General features: G+C 35.7%; 1 protein-coding gene across 1 annotated transcript; it reads left to right on the top strand.

Moving 5' to 3' along the window:
- Nucleotides 1–16,576: 16,576 nt before the first annotated feature.
- LOC110451697 (max-interacting protein 1-like) lies at nt 16,577–22,559 on the top strand. The gene is made up of 6 exons (XM_021499832.1): nt 16,577–16,753; nt 16,872–16,959; nt 18,070–18,099; nt 19,046–19,160; nt 19,807–19,987; nt 20,401–22,559. Exons 1-6 carry the CDS (start codon nt 16,693–16,695, stop codon nt 20,535–20,537), a joined length of 612 nt encoding a protein of 203 aa, XP_021355507.1. The 5' UTR covers nt 16,577–16,692; the 3' UTR covers nt 20,538–22,559.
- The last annotated feature ends 1,249 nt before the right edge of the window (nt 22,560–23,808 follow it).

The raw sequence follows: 23,808 nt of genomic DNA, 5'->3' as shown, positions 1-23,808 counted from the left end.
AAAAGAGTCGTCATTGGTCCTCTAAAACGCGACCACCTGTAGGAAAACGCTAGAAAAGAGTCGTCATTGGTCCTCTAAAACGCGACCACCTGTAGGAAAACGCTAGAAAAAGGTCGTCATTGGTCCTCTAAAACGCGACCACCTGTAGGAAAACGCTAAAAAAGAGTCGTCATTGGTCCTCTAAAACGCGACCACCTGTAGAAAAACGTTAGGAAAGAGTCGTCATTGGTCCTCTAAAACGCAACCACCTGTAGGAAAACGCTAGGAAAAGGTCGTCATTGGTCCGCTAAAACGCGACCACCTGTAGGAAAACGCTAGAAAGGAGTGGTCATTGGTCCTCTAAAACGCGACCACCAGTAGGAAAACGCTAGAAAAGAGTCGTCATTGGTCTCTAAAACACGACCACCTGTAGGAAAACGCTAGAAAAGAGTCGTGATTGATCCTCTAAAACGCGACCACCTGTAGGAATACGCTAGAAAAGGTCGTCATTGGTCCTCTTAAACGCGACAACCTGTAGGAAAACGCTAGAAAAAGGTCGTCATTGGTCCTCTTAAACGCGACCACCTGTAGCAAAAACCCTTGAAAAAGGTCGTCATTGGTCCTCGAAAACGCGACCACCTGTAGGAAAACGCTAGAAAAGAGTCGTCATTGGTCCTCTAAAGCGAAGCCACAAATAGATATAAACTCAAACACTACCTTTCCAAAATTTGGGACGGGTCTAACAAACGCGCGAGAAAAAATAAACGTAACTTGCTTAGGTCGATTCCGTAGTGATTGTCATGTGCAGAGCGTCCTGTTGAGTAAGAAGCGGTATTGTCGACAACTAAACGGAAGCATCTTTTCTTGCTCCATACCCTTACACAGCCAACACTCAGGAAGGTAAGCATGAAGCCAATCATCATGTCTATAGCATGTCTGCTAGCCAATCAAAATAGTCGGGTTATTTATATCCAAGTGAATTTCCCAGAAAACACATATCTCCGATATAAAAACGCTTCCAGAACTGTATCATGTCCAATTAAACCCGTGAAGTTCTGCTGTATGTATACAATTTTAATCCCAGAAGAAGGTCGGTTGATAAATAATTCTACATTAGAGCCATATCAATTTCATTTCCATATAATCTTTTTGTGATCTATTCTTTCAACCGTTACGATTTTTTATTAGAACAAAACAAAAAATGTACACCTGTTATCAGATGTTAAACACGGCTACAAATTTCATTAAAATTTATAACAAAGATAGCTAAATTAACCTGATAAAATATGAAACACCAAACTACCTTTCCAGCACCTCTGATGGGAGGCGTGCTTGGGATTTTAACTCTTCACAACTTCCCTTATTTCCCTTTTAAATAATTCAGTAAACGAGTGATCCTTTACTCCGATCTATTTTTCATGATAACAAATGATGATAATAATAACAGTTATAATACACTCGACCCGTTCCTATGCGCTTCTCTGTTATGAAAGCCGATAAAAGCAGACAAGTGTTATATACACCGGTCAAACACTCTTCTAGGGGTGAAAACATATTCACTTTCAGTGAGATGATACTTGATATAGGCTCCTAAGTCGCGCCGTATTTTATACACGTCATCTTAGCATGACCTTAGTTGATACAAAAGCAACATGCGTTAATGCTCGAGATCCCCTTACCCGTCGCGAAATCATAGGAAGTTTGTATAAAGTGACATGGAATTTAAATCTACTTCCCGTACATTTTTTTACACAGACCAGGATGTCCCTGCTAAACTCTTCTGCAACAGCCTAATAAAACAACGTTGCAAAACTTAATCCATACATTCGCCCAAAGCAATCCTTTATTATTCGGAATCATCAACCCACAGGTGAGATCCTAACTATTTAGCACCTAATGCAACAGATGTATATCACAAACGGCCGGAAGGCAGTGTAACAGTAGTTCTACAGTCTCCATGTAAATTAGTGTAACAGTTACTTAGTAGTCTCCCTGGAGGTCAGTGGAACAGTAACTCAGTAGTCTCCCTGGAGGACAGTGGAACAGTTACCCAGTAGTCTCCGTGTAGATTAGTGTAACAGTTACTCAGTAGTCTCCCTGGAGGTCGGTGGAACAGTTACTCAGTAGTCTCCATGTAAATTAGTGTAACAGTTACTTAGTAGTCTCCCTGGAGGTCGGTGTAACAGTAACTCAGTAGTCTCCCTGGAGGACAGTGGAACAGTTACCCAGTAGTCTCCGTGTAGATTAGTGTAACAGTAACTCAGTAGTCTCCCTGGAGGACCGTGTAACAGTTACTCAGTAGTCTCCCAGGAGGACAGTGTAACAGTTACTCAGTAGTCGCCCTGGAGGTCAGTGCAACAGTTACTCAGTAGTCTCCCTGGAGGTCAGTGGAACAGTTATTCAGTAGTCTCCATGTAGATTAGTGTAACAGTTACTTAGTAGTCTCCCTGGAGGTCGGTGGAACAGTTACTCAGTAGTCTCCCTGGAGGACAGTGGAACAGTTACTCAGTAGTCTCAATGTAAATTAGTGTAACAGTTACTTAGTAGTCTCCCTGGAGGTCGGTGGAACAGTTACTCAGTAGCTCCATGTAAATTAGTGTAACAGTTACTTAGTAGTCTCCCTGGAGGTCAGTGAAACAGTAACTCAGTAGTCTCCCTGGAGGCCAGTTGAACAGTTACCCAGTAGTCTCCGTGGAGATTAGTGTAACAGTTACTCAGTATAGTCTCCCTGGAGGTCAGTGTAACAGTTACTCAGTAGTCTCCCTGGAGGCCAGTGTAACAGTTACTCAGTAGTCTCCCTGGAGGTCAGTGGAACAGTTACTCAGTAGTCTCCATGTAGATTAGTGTAACAGTTACTCAGTAGTCTCCCAGGAGTACAGTGTAACAGTTACTCAGTAGTCTCCCTGGAGGTCAGTGTAACAGCTGTTCATCAGTCTCCATGAAGGTCAGTGTAACAGTTGTTCAATAGTCTCCATGCAGGTCAGTGTAATAGTTGTTCAACAGTATCCGTGGAGTTAAGTGTAACAGTTGTTCAACAGTATCCATGTAGGTCAATGTAACAGTTGTTCAACAGTCTCTATGTAGGTCAGTGTAACAGTTGTTCAACAATTTCCATGTAGGTCAGTGTAACAGTTGTTCAACAGTCTCCATGTAGGTCAGTGTAACAGTTGTTCAACAGTAGCCGTCGAGGTCAGTGTAACAGTTGTTAAACAGTATCCGTGGAGGTCAGTGTAACATCTGTTCATCAGTCTCTATGTAGGTCAGTGTAACAGTTGTTCAACAGTAGCCGTCGAGGTCAGTGTAACAGTTGTTCAACAGTATCCGTGGAGGTCAGTGTAACAGTTGTTCAACAGTCTCCATGTAGGTCAGTGTAACAGTTATTCAACAGTTTCCATGTAGGTCAGTGTAACATCTGTTCATCAGTCTAATTGCAGGTCAGTGTAACAATTGTTCAACAGTTTCCATGGAAATCAGTGAAATAGTTGTTCAACATTCACTGTGTAGAGCGGTGTAACAGTTGTTCAATAGTCTCCATAGAAAGCGGTGTTGCGGTTGTTCAACATTTGCTCTTGAGGTCAAAGTGTCAGGTTTTTAACAGTGTCGTTAAAGATCGGTGAACATTTGTTCATTTGTATTATGAACAGGTTTTTTTCATATGCCCTTCCCTGGGAATGAATAAGGTTAAAGAGTGTTCGCCATACACCCAATACAGATAGTTTTGGGAAGTCTCCCTTCGGTATGTCTATATACATGTGGATGTGATGTTCGTCCTTGGAAAAATATAGTTAGGCCGCGGGGAGAAAGCTCCCATACTATATAAACTCATTTCTCCCCACGAGGCTGAAATACTTAATAAAATACACAACGGTACATCACGGCTGGCTGATACGATCGGTAAACCATATTCAATATGTGATACGGTATCTAGAAACACCATTTATCCATCAAGTCTTTCAATACTGGATCTAGAATCGACAGGAGATGTAGTGACGTGTTTTCTCTTCGTGTTAGCGGTGATACCACCAGGGAAATTATCGATGATGTTTACAGATATCAGACGCTCAAACACATACAAACGATATTTTTATGAGGGAGTGTTGACCGAGAAATCGAACATATGCTAACATCAGTTTTAATGAGTATTGTATTAATTATTTGTTGAAGTGAGCGTGGCGAGGGATGTTCTTGTCCCGGGAAGTTCATGATTATACAGAACGGTATTTGTTCATCAAAAGGTTTCGTAATAAAATAATTAATATTCGTTCACAATGGAACTTGTTGTCAATAGGTAAATAGGTATAGTCTGTTTCTTGTGTCAGAGAGTACAAGGACTTCTTTACGAAGCTCACTAAGCTCGTGCTAGGGATCACTGTACCCAATGCAGGCAAAACGCTAGAGAGTTCCAATATGGATTTTTGTATATACAGTAAAGTCCCTTAATTTCGTTTTGCATATTACTGTAGCGCACTTAGGCAATGACACTGTGTTAACTAGGTAACACAGCTGGTGAGAACAACAATATTCTTTGTAACAATTTGATGTCCAGGGCCCGCTGAATCATTTTACTGAATTATTGTGAATATATCTTGTTTGTTTAAAAAAAAATCATCTTTTCGTATGATTGTTTCATTTATTTTAGTTCCATCAGGTATGGTTTTCTCTTCAGTAATGATTTATCAAAGCTAAAGTCATGCCTCAAAAACAGTTTCTGGTGCGAAGTTACAGTTTTTGGCGCGAAGTTACAGTTTTTGGTGCGAAGTTACAGTTTTTGGCAGTGGTATGGCGATCCTTAAGACAGTTGTATGGTCGGTCAGAGAAACTAAAACCACGCCCTCCCTTATTGCTTGTACTTTAATGATTAAATACAGTTACAAATTAAGTATAGCCATTGATACGTGGTTTTCATGACACGTTCTAGGATATAAATACGGTACCCGCGTATATATCTATATCACGGTACTAATGATGTATTAAAAACATCCCAAGCGGTCATTGCAATATGAGCAAAGAGCAACTTCAATGATGCAGTTGTCGGATCGTAAAAAGACAGGGATTTCCATCGATAAGTCGAGTCACCGATTCGTGTTTATAATTGTGACATAATGATGTTCAAAAACCATTTAACTCTTCTTTCCACAAAGAAATCCTTTAAAGCTACAAACTTATGGAGGAAAAACGTTATCCGAAAGTAATATAATGTTTTACTATGCAAACTTGGCTTGAAAATACTTTGATTTTGTCTTTCGATGTATCATCATAACATCAAACATTCATCAAATATTCATACCATGTCTGTTTTAGCTAGTCAGACAACATATGTACTAATAATACAAATACTTCAGACGGTATAACACGTTTTAATAAATTATAATCTGTCGATTAATCAGTGATGGAAACATAGACAACGAAATATGTTCGGAATGGCCATGGAACAAAGAAAACGCGTCGAACACAAAGCATGCTCAACTTGACGTAGACATATAACCATGATTTAATTTGTTTTGTAAAGCTAACAAGGGATTTCCTTTCATGATATTGAATATCCTATTAAAATATATAGTTAATGCGTCAATGCGGATGAGCGACAAATAGCCCATTAACAACCTAAGAATCCGTTAAAAATTAATGAGCTGCCTGTGGGATTTAAATATAGGGGGCGCTGCCATTTCGTGACAATCTCGCGTTTATTCACGTGCTGGGTCACACTCTTCGCTCGTAAATTGACGTGTTTTGTAGAAATGTGAAGTATAATTTGAAATGTTTCTCGCTGGCTGAATCTGTTTGCGGTGTAATTTTATAGAGAGAAAATAGTGCGTGGCCTTGATCGTTAAAGGGAGATAAAAAAAAAAACTTGAATTAGAACATTTCATAATAACACTATATTCCGTGACAATCAAACATCGTCATGCCCTCAGCAGCCGAAACTGTATCGGAAGCGGGAAACAGAATGGAAACAGACAAGGACTGTTTCTGTGATAATAAAAATAGTGTGGAATTTAGAATCATCATCGTACCAAACCCACCGATACGACATTATTTTCATACTTAAATGAAAAGATCGTTTGACAAACGTACAACAAAATATATTTAAAAGAGGATCGGACAACACCAATGAACTCGATGAATATTTGGACTAACATTTATAATTCCACCAGATATATCCTAAATTCATTTCATCTTGACAGAAAATTAATGATACTGTAATAAATGTGATTTCCGAAATACAACTATATACGTTTCACTCTCAAACTGTATTTTGGTGTATTTTTTCTTTTTATTTATAATTTAAACTTGACGTGTCCTTGCAGTTTTACTGGAAGAAATGAAAAATAGTTCGTTTAGTTTTAACCCATTTTATTCATTATCAATGTATAACACACGTAACGACAGGCGGTTATCCGTTCTCGAGTCCTGTGTAATGAGATAGCTAATCCACTATACCGGGCTACGGATTACACCCGTGTGATATTTTCGCATATCACCTCATATTCTACCTAACAGCATACTTTTGGTATTGTTGGCCTTGTTGAACGTTTGCCCAGGTGAGACAGGCAATAGGGTATGTCCCCAGGCCTGGAATACCCGTACCAAAATCCTTAAAATGGTAATTGTTGTCCGTGTTTAAGCGTTCGGTATTAAGGGGAAATGCAACAACTGATTAACCCATTTTCAATTTTATATCGGCGAGTGGAATACTTCAGTGAGGTAGCACTCTAAAGTCGGCATCAGATCCGCAATATCGCGCGGAAGGAAATACACCAACATACCGCCTCTATCACACATACACACATACAGTACTTACGCAAACAGTGAGACAAGTCCTGAAATTACCTTCAGATAGGACGTTAAAAACCATACCGAATCCTAATATCCATTGTGACGTCAGAAGCAAGACAAAGACATGACGTCATGTAGTGAAAATGGCGACATTAACAGATTTTATTAAACGTAATATTTTGTCATACATTTTTGGTAAAGTGGTGAACAAATTCTTGAATTCGTTTCTAATTGTTTTAAGATCATTTGTTAATTAAGTGTAGTACATTTCATAATTAATTATCTACATTATCTTTATATCACGTTACAGATGTTTTATACGCATGGAATATTGGAAAGTTGCATTTATGATACCAATGTCTCGCACGAGCTTGGAAAATGGATAATTTCATGGATATTTGTTAAAACGATGTAACATGTATACCAAACCGGAATTACAACATTAAAATCTATGTGACAAACATATATAACAATATTGATACCAATCCATCTTTTTATGTGCATTAATATACCGTAAATATGATAATTCCTTTAACAAACATAGACTATCTTAATTTTCGCGAAAAACATGATTTCGCGGGGTTATTAAATAATTCATACTTAGTACAGGTGAATGAATAACGGCTTACAGAATTCCGGCCCTATAGATCTTTGAAACACTCTCGCCGGAGTATCGCTTTAATTAGACGGACTGTAGTCCTAGTTCGTGACACTTTTCATAACATATATAATCCTGCACTAACATCTAATGTGTTTGTTATGAGGACATAACAGGCATGCATATAACATGTATTCAATATATTGATCGTAAATGTAAACCGACCGGTCAGCCACATCTCGCGAGCGGTCAACCGCAAAGGTTTCTGACCTTAGATTTCATACGTCGATAGTAACGTTGACGTCAGTGACAGCTGTATGGTCGGTAGATCATACCATTCATAGCTAAGTTAATACTTATTCGTACTTTTCTGATTCATCAGGATAACGAGAAAATGAAAATCCCCGTATCACTCCTGCCAGCGTGTTTGCTAAAGTAATCAGAAATATGCCGAGCTAACTTCATTCCGTTTCGACAAACCCTAGTTCGGGAATTAACGAGGTAGAAATATCCTTCTTATCTTCCTCCTTTTCATAAAGTTTGTATCATAAATATTATATATGTTCCGTGATGTACATGTTTATAAAATACTGCGTTAATTTCAGAGTCAATCTGAAGTGTAAAATCTTTTTCAGACACTCAAACTTTATTTGTTATCTTCGCTTATAATCAAGGCCAGACGTTTGACGCATTTTCTTTGTTTATGTTTTCGTTTTTACTTTATTTCTTAATTATTTAATTAGATCAGACTGATTTTGTAAAGAATGATTTAATGATATTCAGCGTTTGAAATCAACACTCGCATGTTGTTGATTTTTTAGATTGACATTGTCTTTTATGTCAGTATAATTTAAGTTACAGTACTTCAGGACAAGTTAAGATACGAATCGTCTATAATTTCCGGTCACTATGGAAACGTATTATCTGTATAAAACGTACTGTACCTGTCAGACATTACACTAACCCTTCTAGTTACGTAATTATAGCAGATGAACGTTTAAAATACTTGACCTCAATAATATACTGGACTCTTGCTTATTCATTAAGCAGTCTCCAGAACTGAGGAGAGTGGGCTTGCTGACAGTGTAGGGTATGGACTTTGCAGCTAAATCAAACTTTCTATTTGAAGCTATGTTTTTGTTGTTCATGTTATGTATACTAGAAATATAAGTTATCACCTTGCGACTTTTCTACATGTACATGTCTATGTATGTATTTCACTGTGTTTCACTGTTTTGCCTCTAAACTACATCGTAGCTACAAATGTGCAAATAAAATTTTGAATTTTGAATTTGAATTTAAAATTACCCCTGTGGCCAAACGGCACTGTATATGTTCCGGAAATAGCGATCGCCGAAGCGAAACAACGGAAATAAAAACATTTCTAAGTGCTTAGGGACACGAACGAGAACACGTTCAAGTTTCCACTCTTCCCTAGCAGCACTCGTGATGCAATTTCTTTTATCCTGGTTTCAATGAAAACAGAAATAGCATCGTCTCGGTCATGGTGAACGGTAGACTGGCTACCAGCCCCTAAGTTTTTATGACCAATTTATCGGCTGCATTTTACTTCTAGCTTATCTCCCCCTAGTTTAGAACTTAAGAATCAGACATCCAAGTGAAAAAAAAATGAGTTTTTTTCTTTTCTTAATAATTCAATATTCTAGAGACGGGGGCCAGTCTAGGAGAACGGTACAAAGACCGGGCCCGTATTCGTGAAACCGTTCTCATGCTCAAACTCAAATTCTGTGCTCAAACCCAATTTCTTGTGCGGGTGATTAATTAATAAAAAAAAAAACCCACATTTTGTCAAACATATTTGGGAGAATTTGGGAGAGATTCTATTTTAAATGTTTACACTTGACTATCTGACCGTGCTACATGATGTGAGCGAGTTACAAGAAAGTTGGTTTGAGCACATAATTCATGAGAACGGTTTCATAAATATAGGCCCGGGTGTTAGAAAGTGCACAGTAACAAGACCGGAAATAATACAGTCTGGGGCAAACTTATGAAATTGGAGACTTTGGTTAATGGAACTGCGGTTAGCTTTGGTGGTTTAGACTGCCTTTGAGGTATGAACAGTTGGAACGGCGTCATATTCTGGTATTATTCGTAAAAATAAACTTGTTCATTCTAGTAAGCTGACACAGATCTTGAGCTCCGAGAACAGGTGGAGTTTTAGACAACATCTGGTGAGCTAGCTGAAGATGGGTTAAGTGCTGCCGTCACACTACAAACCATAGATAAGTATAGAACGCGAGCGCTCACCAACAAGGGTCTGACACTTTCAACCAATCAATTTTACTCGGCGTATAACCTATTTTATATATTTAATTTCCTCGGCGCAGATGTGTTTTTGCAGAAACTTGTGTATATATTTTTTAAAGCGCTGAGGCAATTTTTTTAACTTCCTATTTCAATGGAACAATTTGGCACACAGCTGCAACAGATCGAAACACGGTATGACGTTTACTTAGGCATTGCACTGTGTTTTAAAAATGCCACATCCACACATTGTAATGCTTATACATTTTTGTATTTACCTTTTTGAGGAACTTTCATATTATCGAAATTAAAATCTGCTAAATAAAATTCAGCGTTTAGTTCTAATTAGTGTAAAGTGTTAGCCTATCTAACGTTACAAGAATGTCTTCATTATAAAATGACGTTAACACGTGAACAATGACATTTATAGTCTCATAAACGCCATCCGAACTTGTTAGGTTATCTAATGGCAGTATAGAGTGGTACACATTTGCTGTATATAAAGAATGTGTGATATTTTAATTACCATATTCATGACTTATCAGATGCCGTATACATGACGTTACCTATACTTTACATGACATTACATATACTTTATACACGACGTTACTTATACTTTATACATGACATTACATATCCTAAATACATGACTTTTCAGATGCTGTATATATGATATTACACAGATACATGACATTACATATACATTATACATGATTCTTCAGATGCCGTATACATGACGTTACATATACTTTATACATGACATAACATATACTTTATACATGACATTACATATACTAAATACATGACTTTTCAGATGCTGTATATATGATATTACACATATACATGACATTACATATACATTATACATGATTTATCAGATGCCGTATACATGACGTTACATATACTTTATACACGACGTTACTTATACTTTATACATGACATTACATATCCTAAATACATGACTTTTCAGATGCTGTATATATGATATTACACAGATACATGACATTACATATACATTATACATGATTCTTCAGATGCCGTATACATGACGTTACATATACTTTATACATGACGTTACATATACTTTATACATGACATAACATATACTTTAGACATGACATTACATATACTAAATACATGACATTACATATACTAAATACATGAAATTACATATACTAAATACATGACTTTTCAGATTTTGTATACATGACATTACATATATACGTGACATTACATACATATACATGACATTACATATATACGTGACATTATATATATATACATGACATAACATATACTTTATACATGATATTACATATATACGTGACATTATATATATATACATGACATTACATATATACGTGACATTATATATATATACATGACATAACATATATACGTGACATTATATATAAACGTGACATTGCATATATACATGACATTACATATATACATGACATTACATATATACATGACATTACATATATACGTGACATTACATATATACTTGACATTACATATATACGTGACATTACATATATACATGACATTACATACATACGTGACATTACATATATACGTGACATTATATATATATACATGACATAACATATACTAAATACATGACATTACATATACATTATACATGATTCTTCAGATGCCGTATACATGACGTTACATATATTTTATACATGACATAACATATACTAAATACATGACATTACATATACTATATACATGACATTACATATACTAAATACATGACTTTTCAGATTTTGTATATATGACATTACATGTATACATGACATTACATATATACGTGACATTACATATATACGTGACATTACCTTTGCTAAATATATGACCTTTCAGATGTTGTATACGTGACATTACATATATACATGACATTACATATATACGTGACATTACATATATGACCTTTCAGATGTATACGTGACATTACATATATACGTTATAGTTATAGTTACAGTAACCCCCTCAATCTTCCCAAATATCTATTTTCGCGCTTTTTCTTTAAAATAATTATTTGTATTTTTTTATGAAGTGGTGGAAGTAACAGACATATCAGCCCTCCCGTCCAATGACTTAATAGTCGTTCGACTACACGGAGACTCGTTCTGGGCATGAAGTCTGCCAACTCAATAATTCAGTTTTGTGGTGCAACGTCTTGTTTTAGAACTTCGAAAAGTGCGCTCGGCTTTCACCTCTCACCAAATGCCTTGGTGTATTCCGGTAAACACTTACCGCTGTTTACATCAATCGGTCCCTAATCGAAGACAGCTTGTAATCAATGCCACGCTCTTATCTTGTCATGTCGAGCACAGTTTTGTTGCAGTACATGTGCTTCTGAAGGCCGCGAATGACGACAGATTCTTGTCAGATGTAACACTTGGTCACGATACTGATCTTGGTTCAGAGCAGTGGTTGATAAACCAGTACCATCGCTTGTTTATTGACAGAGTATAACCATGTGGGTTATTTGTGGGTTCATCCATTGGTAGATGTCCGTCTGTCCAATTCGTGTTCGGATCATACTTTCTGGGTGAATAAACATATTTGTATGTAACTACATGTACACCTATGCTTCTTTAATAGACCAATACTATGGTATAGCGTAACCCTGTTACGACCTCTAACCAAAGGCCAAGGTTACAATAACGAATGTCAAAGGTCAGCTGTCTGTTTTTATTATCCAACTTGGCTTATGTCAGCTTAGGTATCTGGATGCAATTTCGTGCACAGCGTTACTACTACTTACCACCGCTACTACTAGACGGTGTGCGCATGCCTTGTGCCTCTTCCCATGACCCTCGAAAAAGGCCAAGGTCATATTAGCGAGCCAAGATTACTGCTGTCATGCAGTTCGTGTCTGGCCGGACACTTACTTCATATGACTATTTTGATGACAGATGCATTGCTACTACATACTGCTGCATCCCACGCTCCCGGTCCTCAACCCAAGATCAATATCATTGTAAGAGGTCGAGTATGTAGGGGACATGTATGTTCTTATAAATTGACATACCAAACAATACAAATTGTCTTGGCCTATTAATTTTGTACTCCTTATCAAATAAAATTCGGATAACGTATCTAAGTAAATATTAGGTAATAAACGAAATACAAATTATGTGCAATTTTGCAACGGGAAGGCGAGCTGTAGCGTCAGTAAACAATGTGTTGTTTTATATACACCACTAGTTTCGTGCTGAACGCCTTTATCCCACAACCTGTTATCAAACATGACACAAGGACATTATCAGTCCATTATCATGAAGCCCTTTGGTCGTCTGGGGGTCAACAATGGAAGAATAGTCTAGATAGTATTATTAGATAAAAACACATACGCCGATGTCCCTCTTTCATCTGTGTATTGGGCATATAAGTAAGGGAGACAACCTTGGGATCACGCCTCCGTCCTTCCTGTCAAACTTTGGCTAATTACTCGAAGATGGTTGTGTCTTTCTAGGCAACGAAATGAATTTGGTTTAGTTACACGTGAACTTGCCAGCTGCTAAGCCGTAAAGAACAATGTACCACGTTTTGTACCGAAAGTAAAAAACATTTTATGCGGTAAAAGTCAACCAAAGTACTCGTAAGAGATCAATGCTATCAGATCTGTCAATACACCGGAAATGGAAAATGAGCTATGATATCGTAAATTTCGCTCTTAAAACCGGGAATAAAAATATGAGAATTTTCAAATATATAATTATGCTGTAGTGAAAAGTACTAAATTGTGAAATGAGTAAGTGATGAAGATGTACAATTCTTCATTAAAGTCAGGCGTTTATGGAAGAAAGAAAAAAACCGGTGTAGCGGCGCATAAGGATGGCCTATGACACTATATCATAACCTAAATGGGTTTGTAAGGTTCAATGTATATGCCACCAAATGGCTGAAATATGAACATACCTACGTAAGAGGTGTATTTTATAACGTCTGAAAATACATCTGATAAAACATACTAGGCAGTTCACTGAAACCTGCATTGTGTATTGTTCTATATGTAATCCTCTGGTCGGTACTCGATGAAAATAATATTTTTATTTTTATTTTTAAGGTAATTTCCCACATTTTAGGTAACGGAAACATATTCTGATATACCGCCTTTAAATGAAAATCCTCAAAATACGACATATGACAAGGTAATTATCGTCGGAGTCCCTAAATTACATGCGCTACACATACCGGGTGTAAATGTTTTACTTTCAGTAACTTTATTCTGTCCATTCTCCACTGCATTAGTGCAGTATCTGCCTCTGCATTTATTTGTTATGCGTATACTGATAGCTGAAAAGCTCGGAGTCAAATGAAAAAAAGGAATTTTTAGATGTTGGATGGTGCGAGTTAGGTGGTATACAAAGGAATTCGGTTGCTCAGAAGGAACCCACACGCCCACCCCATCCCCATTCCCATCCCACACTTCAGTCGGGCCCATTACTCCGTGACGTCCTTTTACTGAATTGGCTTAAAATACGAATATTTATAATTATATAAAGACTAGTCCGTGTATAAAAGATGTAGGTAAATATGTATACATACGCAAGGTGTATTTTAGAACGTCTAAAAATACATCTGATGAAATACACGAGGCACAATACAGATTCTACTTTATCTCTGTAAACCATCTTGTAAATTAAACTCATTGCAATTAATGATACATTTCCAGGTGATTTCATGCATTACTCTAATGTAGATTCTTCAAAGAAAGATTGCCCCTCTGGCCGTTTGCTGAATCAGCGAACAGACCTAGGCTGTCGTATGGTACTACAATATGACAGGGCAGGCAACTAATGAAGGGTTCCTCACAGATTCTGGCCTTTTCCTCCATTTATCCCCTTTCTATGGGAGATTAGAGAATCCAGAATTGATCTGCCATAGTCTGTAGCTATATATAGATGTATATAAGTTCAAGGTAGATGTATAGTTTGTCATAGGTTGGAATGACCTTCATGAGTTGTCGATTATGGTGGGGCATTTGAACTTATAATTGTTTTATAATAATAATTCGAGGTTCTTATATACCGCTTTATCACAACCTAGTTCGTATGTCGTCTCAAAGCGGTTCACAAATTATTATCTTAAGTTATAAAGCCTTTACAACTAGCCAACATACAGCCGGTGCTGCCATTTCGGTGATCACAGCTAGCATTCTACAATTCTAGCACTGCCCAACCACGTACTCATTTACAGCTAAGTAGACTGGAACAAGCGGATTAAAGTATAATGCTCACACAGTGCCGTGACGTGACTCGAACCCGTAACCCTTCGGTCACGAGCCCGGCATCCTACCACTAGACTACTGTGCCTCCTAATAATATAATTGATAAAAAGTGTATTTCCCTATAAAATAAATCGACGTTAATATTGTAGTTAATACTGTCTATACATACTTTCAATAACAATTCATAAAGAAACTTAAAAGAAAATGTTATACTGTCCGAGATATAAAATAGGAGACAACATCAAAACTGGAAATTATACATCTTAGTCATTTTAGGCTCTACGACTTATTTCCAAATTTTGATAAATATGATTTTACAAGAGTCTTATATTGACTAATATATTCATCTGAATGAATGTAATTAATTTAATATTCCTGAATTTTGTGTCACTAGATAATGAAATCCGGTTCATTGATCAAATGCGCCAAAAGTATTTAATAAACCTGGAGAAAGGACTTTTCTGTCCCCATTTGTGTTCCCAATCGGTAGTTCCGCATAAGGATCGAAATAAACATATAACAAGTTTATAATGGGAATTAACCCCTTAGAAAGATGAGTTTAAAACTCAAATCATCCTTATATCACAATCAATTAAAATGTGATGAGTATTCGGAGACTTACGCAGATGTCAATCATTAGAACTGAAAACAGGACTGCAACCAGTATCATTCATATTGTCATCAAATTACTAGGTAATCAAAGTGTGCTATAGAATTCAGTAAATATTCAGTCTTGCTAAATGTCGTTGTAACATTGTTTATTGGTGGCAGTATAGCTAGGGGTCATCTTGTATGTCCGACCGGTCACTGCATTTATTAAACCAATTACTAAATATATGGTCGTAATCAGATGGCTATCTCCGGGATTTGGCAACCGTGCAAATTATAACCTCCCTTTCTATGGGATACATATACGTCTTTGGATACTAGAACACAGTCATAAATGTGTCAGATAAAGAAACAGTTTTTAAACTCGATCTTTACCAGAGTCCGGCGTTAAAAAATGTCTCAGGTATTTTTACATGTTTTTAAATTTGGATTCCACTTCTAATCATTGCTATTGTCGGTACAATTCAAACGACCAAGAATTTATTTTAGATTGATTAATTTACGTGACATCCAATATTTTACTTAATGAAGAAGTGATTTCTATATTTGCATATAAATTTATTGAAAATTAATGATAGACGTTAATTAACTATATAACACTTGGAATTACAAATAAATTGCTACAAACTAATTTCAAGATGTCTCTCTCAAACCAGAGACGTATAATACGTCCCTGCTCAAACTTATAATTTATAATTGTGAACGTAAAGGAAAATCTATGTGTACGTAGGGCAAAGAAGTAATTCCAACAGTGGCCTTATGTGGGAAATGCTTTCGTCATCTCTCTTTTTTCTTTTCTTTTGCTATAAAATTTTATTGAATTTTATGACTTATTAGAGATTTTCTATGTTATACCATGATTTCTGAAAACCAATTTTTCGCAAGCTCAGTTGTTAGCGAGAAGAGCTATGTGTCACACACGTACGCTGTTTACAACTCGACATATGGGCGTTGACAGAGTTTGATTGGCATACGATCGTCCCGAACAGCCATTTGTAAACGACGATTTGATTAGTCGAAAGACTGGGTCACTAATCGAATCGACCAATGAAATCACCGTGGTTTACCCGATGATTCAAACGCAAGGTAAACAAACATTGTCCCGCTTGCCTCAACGTGCGTGAGGCAAAACAAATTTTGACAGCCGGGGTGCAGGTTGGCAGCTCCCACCTTAGATTTTATTTTAATTCAAATATTTAGTTATTCTGTTAATATGGCATTTAACATATCTCAGCTTATTCAGGCTGCTGAGTTCCTAGATAGGAGGGAAAGAGGTAATTTTGATTTTAAACAGATTTTTTTCTGTATCGTTTCCTATGCCACGTTGCAACGGCATGAGTTTGACAGCTGAGAAACCCGCACACATGATCAACTTTCTCCTTTGATTTGCAGAAGCTGAACATGGCTACGCATCTACGGCTCCGATGCCTGAATATTTGAACAAGAAAAAGTCCAAACCCAAGAAATCTCAGGGAAATAGGTACGTTTTATGCTGTTCTGTTGATTATTTTGTTTTCACGTGTCGCTCTGTGATGTCGGCCATATTGGAATCAGCTGATCAACAGTGTTTGTTGATGTTTTTTGTTCATTGAATATTCCTTCATTTTACAACATCTGTAAATTATTTTTGCGGATTCTGATAAAATGATTATTTCTTTAGAATTTTTGTCCATTATTTTGTGTCGATCGCTTTCTGATTAGTGCCACCAGAAAATTTTCTCGGCTCTGCCGCGGCGGGTTAGTTGACCAGAAAAAAATGTCCGCCATTTTGAAAGAATCTTTGTAGAAACAAAACAAAGGAAGGATCCTTCAGGATTTTGCATCTAATCTTGCTGTTTGCATTAAGTGCATGAAACATTTCGTTACAAAAACATGTTTTAGATTGAGTTGAGTGGGTTTTGGAAAGGATGCATTGTTCCGTCTTATTATTTTCTGCAGCGTTGGTAACCACCCCTTCGCACTGTCATGTCTCGTATCCAGATCATGCAGATGCCTGAGATGGGGGATGTTTATATTTTTGAAAATTAATTTGAAAAGCTCGATGATTAGAAAATCTGCTTGTTTTAAAATGCTATGTTATTGCATTTGCAGTTAATTTTGTTAAATTTTTGACTTAAGTTCCAAACCGTAAAGACCTGCATTGTTTAGTCTTGGCGGGTAAAAACATTCGTGTTTTTTTTTAGGGAAATGGTTGGGAAGTATGTTTAGATCCTTAGTTGTCCTTATAAAGAAATCTGATGTATTTTTGATGTTCATTTCTTGCTTGGTTGATTTGTGTATAGTATATAAATGTGCACGTGGAAACGGCATGGTATGACTTTCTGAACGTATGCCAAAAGACGTGTCGACTCTTGGATACCTTTGTATTAGTTAAAATAGGCCGGTTAAAATATACCGGATTTCGATCAAAGATATTTGAATCATGTTTGTTTCTTATTTTACAATGAAAACTCGGAAAACGTTATTTATTAATAAATGTGAAAAGGTCTTGACTCTTGGTGATTTTAGTCGTGTAAATATTTTGTAAACAAACATTGCTTGGAAATCATTGGTATGTGCCCAGTTTAATTTCAATTTTGTTTCCTTTCAGATCTACCCACAACGAGTTAGAGAAAAATAGGTAAGTTCATTTGAAAATCTGGATAGTTTGGAATTATTTTTCTGTTGGATAAAATATCCTGTTATAAATTCACTACCAATAGCGGAGTGTATCGATTTTTTACGTGAATGTACAGGATGAAACAGCACCGTATAACAGGTTCTGCAGGAGAACCCAATCACAACAAAAGCGGATGATCGATTCTTAACGGGACACTCGCATACTCTGTGGCTAAAGTGATTTATTTGATAATGACTTCTATTAATGGTTGATCCTCTCGTATGTCCTATATAATGCGAGGGACTGGGGCGGCCATGATTGTGTACATGTAATGTGGCGGGTAGTGTGTATACATAGTGTGTATCTACGATAGTCACATGACAGATGTAACACAGTGCTCTGTGTGTGTAATAACTTTAGCCTTTGAACTTGACCTCGATCAGCAAGTGGGCGTGTTACCAGGAATGTGTTTATTTTCAACACACAGCCAGTCTCACTGAGACTTGCAATAGATTGGAGCTGGGCTATCAGTGAATAAGGCCATCAGGCTTGATAGTAGTGCTTTTAGGCACTGAGGCACAACAAACTGCACCAGGAATTAATTTATATATCTAAAGGAAAAAACATGTGGAGAAAAAAAATCAGCAACGAAAAAATATGTTCACGGTGCAACTTGTTATTGCATCTTATTAATGGAACATAAAAAATCAGGTATTTTTCCATGGTATTGCTGAAATATTTAAATGTCTGCTTTCCTGGGTTTTTTTTTTTTTTTTTAAATATTAGTTTATATTCATGGAAATACAGTCAGTTAAGTGTTTCTGTATTGTTCTGGAAATAAATACAGAATGAAATAAAAAGAAAATATCCATATATGAAAATGAACAAGGAATTTATTTACAGAAAGAAATAATTTTTTTTTATCCATATATGAAAATGAACAAGGAATTTATTTCATATATTACAGGAGGGCACAATTACGTTACTGCCTTGAAAAATTAAAAGATGTGGTTCCAGTGGGATCTGATTCATCGCGTCACACTACGTTGGGACTATTAACAAAAACAAAAGGTTTTATTAGGGTGAGTACAATTGTTAGTTTTGATGACAACGCCCATGCACTTAATTAAAATACTCATAACACAGGGTATGTTCTAGATGTTAAATAGTATTGGCTTTTTAAATTTCATAGTTATCTGGCATGCTAAGTTTGTATTTTGTGTGCAAAAATGTGGATATGCATTTGAGCTTAAAATGTCACATCATTTAATATTAATTGAGGCCCAAAGGCTATAATAATGTATAAAAAGTTTCTTTTCACTTGTGTAACAAACACTAACAAAAATAATGTCTTGTTTGCTTAAGTTAGAAGTTTAAAGGTGTGGCATATTAAACTTTATTCCAGAAAAAAAAATGTCAAAAGATTTTTTTTCTCTTTCAAACCATGAATTGGAATTCAATATTTTGCAAAGGGCTTCAGCATATAAAATCAAACCTATGATATTCTAAATATCTTGTGCTTTGCTAAAATAGGACCATTTTAAAAGGTACCCTGGTAGCTGCTGCTAACCGTACAGAAAAAGACTGGTTTATATTAAATGATATAGGTTGCCCAGGAAGAAAAGCCATAGTACAACATGAGTTACCTCCCTTAGATTTGTAGAATCTGACTAGTGTGAATATCGACCACACAGCCTTCTCAAATTCCTGAATAAATTTATATTTTAGAACTTAGAAGATGGTGAAAAGAAAAAACTTCACGCAAAAGAACAATTAAAGCGGGAAAAGAGATTCTTGCAACGACGCTTAGAGGGGTTGTTGGAAGGCCAGTACCGAGTAAGGCAGGAAAGAAGTATCAGTGAATGCAGCACATCTACAAATTCAACTACCTCTTCTACTTCAGAGTCTGGTAGGTTTCATTTCTTTTGTATTTGAGCTTAAATTTCACAACATTCTATTTTAATATATAGGCTACGGTAAGTAGTAGGTTTTTTTGAAGCAGATATTTTGATTTGGAAAATATGACAACTTGACAAAGCTGCTCTGGGGTGTGGCTGTAATGAAATAATTTTAAATTTCTCACTCTAATTGGGTGTTTTTTTTCAAATGTTTTGAGGAATGAATGTGAAAGCTTGATTTTGTTTTCATTGTTTAAATTTTTAATTGATTTTATTCATACTTATGGTGACAAGTACTTGATTGAAAACAAATGTATTTGGTTACTTCAAAATACATAAGCCAAAAGATTCTGTAATCTGAATTCATTTTGCATTAAATACAAATTTGTATCTGTATTTCTTATTTTTGTTTGTTAATTTTCAGATGAAATCGACATCCTGGGCTATGGCAGTGGCCAGAGTGACACAGATGATCACAGTAGCATTGAGAGTAGTAGCAGCGATTATTATACTAATTCAAAGCACATAGGTTACAACCCCTCGCCATTGGAGTCCCTATGAAAGTGACTGGCACCTTGGTTGACTGGCATGGGAGATTTCTATGCAGTTGACAAGGTTAAATTAACAAGGCTAAATTTTTTCTAGCTGGTATTGGTTGGAAGTGTTGTATAATTTGTTGGAGAAAGACTGTCTTAACGATTTTGTTGTATATCTGTGTATGAAGTAGTGTCCAATTTTTGTCCACAGATCTGTTAAGAAAATTTGCTGCATGTTGATTGATAAATTTGAAATCTGAATGCAGTAGAGTGAAAGAATTTGAGTGTGAGTTGTGTGTCTTTGTTTTATCTGTTAATGTATGTAATTTTTAAAATATCTCATTTTTGTGAAATTTTTAAAAAACGAAAAGTACCAGTCTTCAGGAAAATGGTAGAAACTGGCTTACAAGTTGTGATTTATGCTAAGCAAGCACAATTCAAATTTTCTTAACATGTATGTAAAACAAGTTTTATATGTTATCTTAAAAAATAGCTACCAAACTGCGCTAAAAACTTCTGATTAAGAATATAATTTTGAATCAAATTTCATAATTACGATTATTTTTGATTTTCTTGAGGAAAATCAAACTTCTTTGAAAATTTCATTCCATTTTTTCCTGAATTGGTCCTTTGAAACCGAACTTATATGAAGGAGTATACAGAATGACATCTATGTAAAAGGCAGCATATCTTGATTTTCCACAAGGATTCTTCATGAAAATGTTTTCTTTAAAAAACAACATGTTAAAGGTTTATGATTGAAGAGAAAATGACGAGTGGAAGGGAGAATTATTTTGGATTTAACATGGTTTTGTTGCAAACAGCAAATTAAAAGACATGGGTAATTTATGAGTAACGCTACCGATAACTTGTTTATCTGTATAGATATTTTTACAGGGTGGAAAAACACCTTGGGAAGTAGAAAGATTCCCATGTCGCAATCTTATGAATATAATGGGAAATGGTCCAAATCATTTTCAGGAACTATAATATATTGGAAAATATTTTTTTAATATTTTCTAGCATAAACAGTGCTTGCTATGTGATCATAGAAATATTAAGAATACTCATTTTCAGTAATGCCACTGACTTGTCATTGAATTGCATTAAACAGTGATGTGTACAAATTCTGTAGTGATTTAAATCATAAAATTTTGAAAATGACTTTACAAACTGTTCGTATAAAATTCTTGAGACGTAACAAAGTATAACATTGGACTGCTTAGAGACTTGTAATTCTACAAAAAGCCCATATCAAAATTAACATTTCCATATTTAAGATACCAAAGAAAAAGTCACGCTTGATGTTCACTACCTTAATATTATAATTGGTGTATATGATATGCGAGAATAAGCGGTATGCTAGCATCGTCATTCTTTAGAATTGGCGTGAATTTAAAAAATGATTTTACAGTATTTTTTTAAATTCACCGGCAGCTCCTATTACAAATAAGGATTAACAGAGGGTGTGTATTTGGTGGACAATGGTCTGGTTTGAAATTTTGGAGGCCTTTGCATCTTACATTTTTCTCACCCTTCAGTGAGCCGAAATTTGTCTGGTTTGCAATTGGTGAAGGGTGCAAAGGAAACTAGGCTATCCAGGAGATTTTAACAATTACCAAATATTGAATGAATCGAAAAGAAAGATGTCTGTACCAGAACTATTATGTCTGTAATGTTAATATGAAAAAGTGCTTGAATTTGCTAATTTGAGAATTAGAAACATGTTGGAGAAGTAAAGTTTTTACCATTTTTTTGGGAGAGACGAAGTGAATTCGCAAAAAAAGAAAGACCAGAACTGTGTATACTGATCTCACAAATATTTTACATTGTATTAAATCTGGTATTAATTTTATGTGCAATCCTCACTACATAACACTATGTTCCAAAACCAGGGGTCAATTTGATGATTTTAATTTTCACTGGTACAACTTGGAGAATCTGTTTTAACATTATCGGTGGGAACGATCTGTACATTTGGGTGGTACAAAAGTTGTCACTGTTATTTTTCTTTATGTTCGTCATCTAGCAACTTGTTTGGGACACCTATAGCAAAATGTATGACCTATTTTTATGTTGTACAAGATGCCAAAAGTTTTCTCATCATTTGCAAGAAATTGAAAGTATAATAGGTTTTTTCCCCTCCTGTTGTTAGACTATGTTAATATGTTTATTTAATCAATCCTGTCTTAGGACCAATATATTTATTACAAGAAAAAATAATATATAGTATGTTAATTATTTGTCCTTTTATAATGCATAATGTCTCATCCACAACTTCAGAAAAATAGTTGCGAGACAGTTACCCAGATGTGCTTTCAAGGGCTTGTTTTATAGAGATTGAGTGATCAACTCATTCACCCCTGAAGACACATTTGAATCCATCCAATTCAATGGTTGGAATAGTTCATTATGAAATTTCAGGGGTGAATGAGTTACGAAAAATTTCTGTTTAAACTTAAAAGACTTGCATTGATAAACTATAGTTTGAGCCGTCCTTTTACATCAGAATTGTTTCTCTGTCATTTCTTAGTGCCTTGTTAAACAACTTGACAACAATGTATTTACATGAATTGATATAAAATGCAGAAATCTAGTAATACTTTTGATACATCATGACTAGAAAATGCTTAGGTGTTTTGTCATAGATGTTGCAGTAAAAAAATCCATTTTCTATGGAAATCTTTTAAAACGCGTCCTTGACAGCTAACTTAACTGAAACAGGAAAAGCAGCACAAAGCGATGCAGCTATGAAATGTATTCCAATGGACAACGATTTGTGTAAAAACAAAGCTATTCATGTTTCAGTTGACATCATGGGTAATTATATTGCATTATAGTTTAGCTACATCTGTGATATGTGCGGAAAAGTGCAAGAAAAATTGATATTATTGGTCAATTAGTGACAAAATTTCATGTTCTACTTAAGAAGGTGGGAAAATACCCACCTGTCTTGATAAACTTTTTGAAATTATTAAGATCAAAATCTGTTTTAATTTAACATTGCCCTCTGGCTTTGCTTGATCTGATATATGAAATTGTCGATCAAATACAATTTTTATGTTAGTTGTATATTATGTGAATGAGTTTTTCTCGGGCAGATATCCTTGATTTAATCAAATTATTTCATGGAAAATCTGTACATGTATCTCAGAAGCAAGTGTAAGCTTTATATTGTCAGATAAACAAAAACATATTTTTTTATTGGTTGGAAACGATCGGAGCTTTCTGTGAAGTTAATATATCTGCACAGCAAATCAATTTTAATCTTTTTCATGATTGAAAAGATAACCTGT

This window comes from Mizuhopecten yessoensis, unplaced genomic scaffold (assembly GCF_002113885.1).
Source record: "Mizuhopecten yessoensis strain PY_sf001 unplaced genomic scaffold, ASM211388v2 scaffold6169, whole genome shotgun sequence".
NCBI lineage: Eukaryota > Metazoa > Mollusca > Bivalvia > Pectinida > Pectinidae > Mizuhopecten > Mizuhopecten yessoensis.
Note: the sequence above shows the minus strand (reverse complement) of the source record. Positions and strands in the feature narration are given on the sequence as shown.

Excerpts from the sequence above, each read along its gene's own strand:
- LOC110451697 (XM_021499832.1), top strand. The coding sequence starts at position 16,693 with ATGGCATTTAACATATCTCAGCTTATTCAGGCTGCTGAGTTCCTAGAT. Across the intron at positions 16,754-16,871 it reads CCTAGATAGGAGGGAAAGAG|AAGCTGAACATGGCTACGCA; the intron begins GTAATTTTGATT and ends TTTGATTTGCAG. Across the intron at positions 19,988-20,400 it reads CTCTTCTACTTCAGAGTCTG|ATGAAATCGACATCCTGGGC; the intron begins GTAGGTTTCATT and ends GTTAATTTTCAG.